At 46.5% G+C, this 6000-nt stretch overlaps 1 protein-coding gene across 1 annotated transcript in view; it reads left to right on the top strand.

Moving 5' to 3' along the window:
* The window catches only part of PGAP1 (post-GPI attachment to proteins 1), a 77569-nt gene that overhangs the window by 22818 nt on the left and 48751 nt on the right, over positions 1 to 6000 (top strand). The window contains exons 3-4 of the mRNA XM_015413220.1: positions 1864 to 2039; positions 5099 to 5270. Of these exons, the coding sequence (XP_015268706.1) occupies positions 1864 to 2039; positions 5099 to 5270 (348 nt within the window). The remainder of the gene's footprint in view (positions 1 to 1863; positions 2040 to 5098; positions 5271 to 6000) is intronic.

Genomic DNA, 6000 nt, shown 5'->3' with positions numbered 1-6000 from the left:
TTCCTTCCTTCCTTTCTCCCTTCCTTTCTTTCCAAATTACTACCACTAACCCCACTCTGTCTCCACCCCTTTTCTCTCTTTCCCCCCTATCTACCTCTGTCTCTCTCTCTCTACCTCCTCTTCTCCATTCCTCCCTTCCACTCGCCCTTCCTTCCTATCTAGGGCCCGTCGTCTACCGCCACGACGGGCTTTCCTTACTAGTATATATATATATCAGATTGATCTAATTTCTGTGCACTGAGGACAAGCAAGTCCTAGGTTACAAACTGAACTCTCCAATGCAAGAACAAGATGCATTTCTTCCTTTAGGAGGTGCGATTGTCAGAAGAAAATAAAAAGGTTTCAGTTTTGTTTTTGCATGTGGGTGGGTATTCTGTTTGTAATAATTGTTTTGATACACTATATTTTTAATATGCTAGTTGTGATAATTTCATGTCAGGTAAAAATGTCCATAGTCATATTTTATGTTCCTAAAGTAACAGAATGACTTTCAATCTAGAAAAGACAAACGAAATGCTAATGTAGCATTTTTTTCAATGTTTCCGAAAATTTCCGTTTCCCCCCGAAAAAAAACAGGGGGGAAAAACGGGTTTTTTCCCGAGCTTCAAAATTTCCGGAAATTTTACATCTCTATACCCCACCCTTCACTACCCGAAGGAGTCTCAGAGCAGCTTACAATCTCCTTTCCCTCCCCTGCCCTCCCCACAACAGACAGCCAGTGAGGTAGGTGGGGCCGAGAGAGCTGTGACTGAGAACTGCCCTTGAGAGATCAGCTCTGAAAGAACTTGTGACTGACCCAAGGTCACACCAGCAGCTGCAAGTGGAGGAGTAGGGTCTCAAACCCGGTTCTCCCAGGTTGGAGTCCGCGCTCCTAACCACTTCACCAAACTGGCTCTCCTGAGTCTTCACTCCTTGTATTGTGGCCTTATCCCCATTTCTCTATACATTTAAAGAGCGCATCTCTTTTTATAATTTTTAGCAGCATAATCTAGGAGCATGTGTTTCTTTCCTGTGGTTTTTTTACTCTTGTGATGCCTAAGCAGCTTGGGGGGTAGGGTGGCCTTCCTCTTCCAAGAGGTTCTTTCCTTCTGATGTGGGAGAGCGGTCCTCCATTATCCCTCTCATCAGCCCAGAAGCCTTTTAGATGTAACCCCTTTGACGAGAGCCTCTATCCCTGTCTCTCCCAGTCTCCATGGGAACAGGCATCACTACAAGTAAAACGGGAGAGCGGGAAGAAACGGGCCAGGAAAGTATGTGAGGGGAGCGTTGATTTCTATGGCGGGCGAACGCTTTTTAACAAACCATTTAGCATTCTGTTGACATATGCCAGTCCTTTCCAAGTGCTGCAGCCAGAGGCCTGGCGACGACAACACCGCTTGTTTTCAAGCCACGATTGATTTGTGCATCTTAAACACGGATTACCGCAACCTGGCGTTTGGTGACATCAAACCACACAGAGTTTGGTATACCCTCCGTTTTAAGTTCTTGTGTATTTTTCTTCCTAAATCGGGCAGGGTGGCGGTGGCTCGCATTCCTGGAGATTTCTAGGAAGCTCTTTGGTGCAGTGGTTAAGTGTGCAGACTCCAATTTGAGAGAACCGGGTTTGATTCCCCACTCCTCCACTTGCAGCTGCTGGATGACCTTGGGCAAGCCATAGTTCTCTGAGAGCTGTTCTCTCAAGGACAGTTCTCGAAAGAGCTCTCTCAGCCTCACCTCCCTCACAGGGTGTCTGTTGTGGGGAGGGGAAGGGAAAGGAGTTTGTAAGCTGCTCTGAGACTCCAAGTGAAGGGCGGGGCATAAATCCAATCTCCTCTCCTCCTCCTCTTCTTCCTAATAACTAACTAGTTTCTTCTCCCCTGTCAGTACGTTCTCTTGGGTCGATTGCACTCAGGAAGGCAGAAGACCTCGATTTCAAGCACCATTTTGATGTCTTCAGCGTTAACTTCAACGAGGAGCTTGTGGCCCTCTATGGGGGAAGTCTGCAGAGGCAGACCAGATTTGTGCACGAGTGTATCAAAGTAATTCTTAAATTGTATAAGGTAAGAGTTAATGCAATATAGATGTGTGTGTGTGTGTCTCTCTCTCTGTGTGTTAAGTGCCGTCCAGTTGCTTCAGACTTACGGCGCTCTTGCGAATTAAAGACTTCCAAAATGTCTTGTCGTTCACAGCCTCGCTCAGGTCCTGCAAACTGAGGGCCCCGGCTTCCTTGATGGAGTCACCCCCTCTCATATTGGATCTTCCTCTTTCCCAGTTCAGTGTAGTGTTTAAGAGTGGCGGACTCTAATCTGGGAGAACCGGGTTTGATTCCCCACTCCTTCACATGAACCCAGCTGGGTGACCTTGGGTCAGTCACAGTTCTCTCAGAGCCGTTCTCTCAAGAGCAGTTTCTGTCAGAGCTCTCTCAGCCCCACCTACCTCACAGGGTGTCTGTTGTGGGGAAGGGAAGGGGATTGTAAGCCAGTCTGAGACTGCGAATGAAAGGCGGGGTATAAATCCAACTTTTCTCCTTCCTGCTGCCTTCTCCTTTTCCTAGCATGATTGTTTTTTCCAGTGAGTCTTGTGTGACCATCCTGTGACCAAAGGCAACACAGATAGGACTTTTAAAAAATTATTTTAGGTTTTCTAGCTATTTCTCATATGATTGAGGTGCAAAGCAAAGAATGCTGCGTTTTCTGATGCTTTTCATTTAACAGTAGAATAATTAACATTTTAAAATAAATCTTTGGGGGGGGGACATGATCAATGTTCCCTCTAAGCTGTGGAGTTTTGTGAGCAAGAAATCTACTTGGTGAGCTCCTGGCGTTAAAGTTGTGAGTGAGCCTGTTTGGCTGCTGCGTAAATTAGTTTGCTCTGGAGCCATCCCTTCCTGAGGTGAGATGAAAATGTGGGAGCTGGAGGCTAAAAAACTGTGTGCCGGCTCACACTAACTCAGCTTAGAGGGAACACTGGACATGATTGTAGTACACCTTTTTTTAAACAGCGTAGATCTTCTTTTCCATGAACTTGTGGATTTGCCCCTTCAGACATTCGTGTCTCATGTTTCTGCCGCAGAATTTCTAACATAGGCTAACCTTTACATCTGGAGACGTTGTGTCTTCCATTGTCATGTTTGATTTGGATAGGCGTGGTTCATACTTTATTTAAAACATATACCTTAGGAACATAAGAGAAGCCATGTTGGGTCAGGCCAGTGACCCATCCAGTCCCACACTCTGTGTCACACAGTGGCCAAAACCCAGGGGCCATCAGGAGATCCACCTGCAGGGCCAGAACTCCAGAAGCCCTCCCACTGCTGTCCCCCAAGCAGCAAGTAGGCAGAATATCACTGCCCCAGATATAAGAGCATAAGAGAAGTCACGTTGAATCAGGACAACGACCTGTCCAGTCCAACACTCCGTGTCACACAGGAGGTCCACCAGCAGGGCCAGAACTCCAGAAGCCCTCCCACTGTGGCCCCCCAAGCACCAAGAAGACAGAGTGTCACTGCCCCAGACATAAGAGAAGCCATGTTGGATCAGACCAATGGCCCATCCAGTCCAACACTCTGTGTCACACAATGGCTAAAACCCAGGGGCCACCAGGAGGTCCACCAGCAGGGCCAGAACTCCAGAAGCCCTCCCGCTGTGGTCCCCCAAGCACCAAGAAGACAGAGCGTCACTGCCCCAGACATGAGAACATAAGAGAAGCCATGTTGGATCAGGCCAATGGCCCATCCAGTCCAACATTCTGTGTCACACAATGGCTAAAACCCAGGGGCCATCAGGAGGTCCACCAGCAGGGCCAGAACTCCAGAAGCCAAGAATACAGAGGTCCACCAGCAGGGCCAGAACTCCAGAAACCAAGAATACAGAGCGTCACTGCCCCAGCCATGATGTTCCACCTTTCCAACAGATCAGGGGCCCAAAGTTGGTGCACCTGAACATTAGAACAACCAAAAACAGTATTTAAAATTAGAAAACAATTCAATAAAAACACATAACCAACAGTACTAGAGGCAGGCCAATAACTGTTAGTTGGGGGGGGGGCGTGCCAAATGAAACACCCACTGACAGAAGACACCAACAGAGGGAGACGGAGGACTCTCCCGAGGGAAGGAGTTCCAGCGTTTTGGTGCCACAACAGAGAAGGCCCTTTCTCAGATTGCCACCCATCTAGGCTCAGAGGGCGGGGCAACCGAAGCAGGGCCTCTGGAGGTGACTAGAGTGGGCACTGGGCAGGTAGGTTAGTCATCTTCTGGGCGTGGAGTGGGGGTCACTGGGTGTGTGTGGAGGGGGGAGGTATTTGTGAATCTTCTGCCTTGTGCAGGGGGTTGGCCTAGATGACCCTGGAGTTCCCTTCCAACTCTAGGATTCTGTGATTCTATGAGATGGGAGAAGGCGGTCCTTAAGGTATGTCAGTCCCAGGGATTTGTTTACCCCTTTTTCTCCAAAAGGTCACCTGACCTGGAAATAAATAAATAAATAAGATCAATCTGGTTGATTTCTGTATGACTTTTTAAGCAACTCTCCTGAAAGAGGCAGCCTTGGTCTTTCTGACTGCAAGAACGTTCTTCTGGTCAGAAAAGAACGTGCATCAGACTGCAACATAGGAGAGACTGTGCGGTTCCATCCATTTTCTCCGCGTGATGTCATGTCCTTTTCCTCTTTTTTTTAAGTACCCATTAGGTGCACTTTTATTATTTTCCATATTATACACCAACAAACCAACATACAACATAACAAACATCCACTTACACACATAAAACATACAACGAGATCAGTATATTTTCTTATAACTCTATTACCATATTTAAAGAGTTTCTATAAATTTGCTTAAGTTTCTGTATACTCTTATCTTTTTATCATAGTTTCTATTTAACTAAAAGAGATTAATAGTACCAAAAATTTCATTACTTTAAACTATGTATTTATATTGTACCAATCATACAGTTTTTTCCACGTCTTTTGAAATGTTGGGTCTGTTGTCCCTCTCATCAACTATGACAGTTTATCATTTTCAGCCGTCACCAACAATTTATTCACATATTCTTGCTTCTTTGGTGCTTCCATTTGTTTCCAATATTTTGCATATAATATTCTTGCCGTCCTTTTCCTTGAAGGGCCAAGGCTCTGCGCCGTCCAGTGTTGCCATTGTGGGCCACTCCATGGGCGGTCTGGTTGCCCGAGCACTTCTGACTCTTAAAAACTTCAAGGCGGAGCTCATCAATGTCCTTGTTACTCAAGCCACGCCTCATATCGCACCTGTGATGCCTTTAGACCAATATCTGACTGGTAAGTTTTCTCTTGGGGGCGGCTCTTTTCATTTTGAACAAAGTTATTTTGAAAAATGTATATACTGTTGAGTTTGGCTAAACTTTTGCAGGATTTTCTGGGCTTAGAAATGGATCACTACGGAAATGGGACCTTGAATTTCTATCCCTATCCTAAGAACTCATAAACATGTGTCAAAAAAGGGTACCAGTTAATTAAAATAATTCCTGAATTAGCTCTTTAAATACATTTCAGTGACAATTCAAGCAGTACCTTTTGACGCTTCCCCTGGAAAATATTAAGTGTTGGAATATTTGGTGTAGCGGTGAAGTGCGCGGACTCTAATCTGGGAGAACCAGGTTTGATTCCCCACTCCTCCACTTTCAGCTGCTGGATTACTTTGGGCAAGCCATAGTTCTGACAAGAGCTGTCCTTGAAAGGGCAGTTTTTGTCACAGCTCTCTCAGCCCCGCCTACCTCACAGGGTGTCTGTTGTGGGGAGGGGAAGGGAAAGGAGTTTGTAAGCTGCTCTGAGACTCCCTCAGGTAGTGAAGGGTGGGGTGTAAATCCAATCTCCTCTTCTTCTTCTCCTCCTCTTCTTCTTCCTCCTCCTCCTCCTACCCTCTGGGAGAACCGGGTTTGATTCCCCATCCTCCACTTGCAGCTGCTGGATTACCTTGGGCAAGCCGTAGTTCTGACAAGAGCTGTCCTTGAAAGGGCAGTTCTTTCAGAGCTCTCTCAGCCCCACCGAC

The sequence above is a fragment of the Gekko japonicus genome, unplaced genomic scaffold (assembly GCF_001447785.1).
Source record: "Gekko japonicus isolate JY-2015 unplaced genomic scaffold, Gekko_japonicus_V1.1 scaffold10, whole genome shotgun sequence".
NCBI classification, from domain to species: Eukaryota; Metazoa; Chordata; class Lepidosauria; order Squamata; family Gekkonidae; genus Gekko; species Gekko japonicus.
The sequence above is the reverse complement of the archived record's forward strand: the minus strand, read 5'-3'. Positions and strand labels throughout refer to the sequence as shown.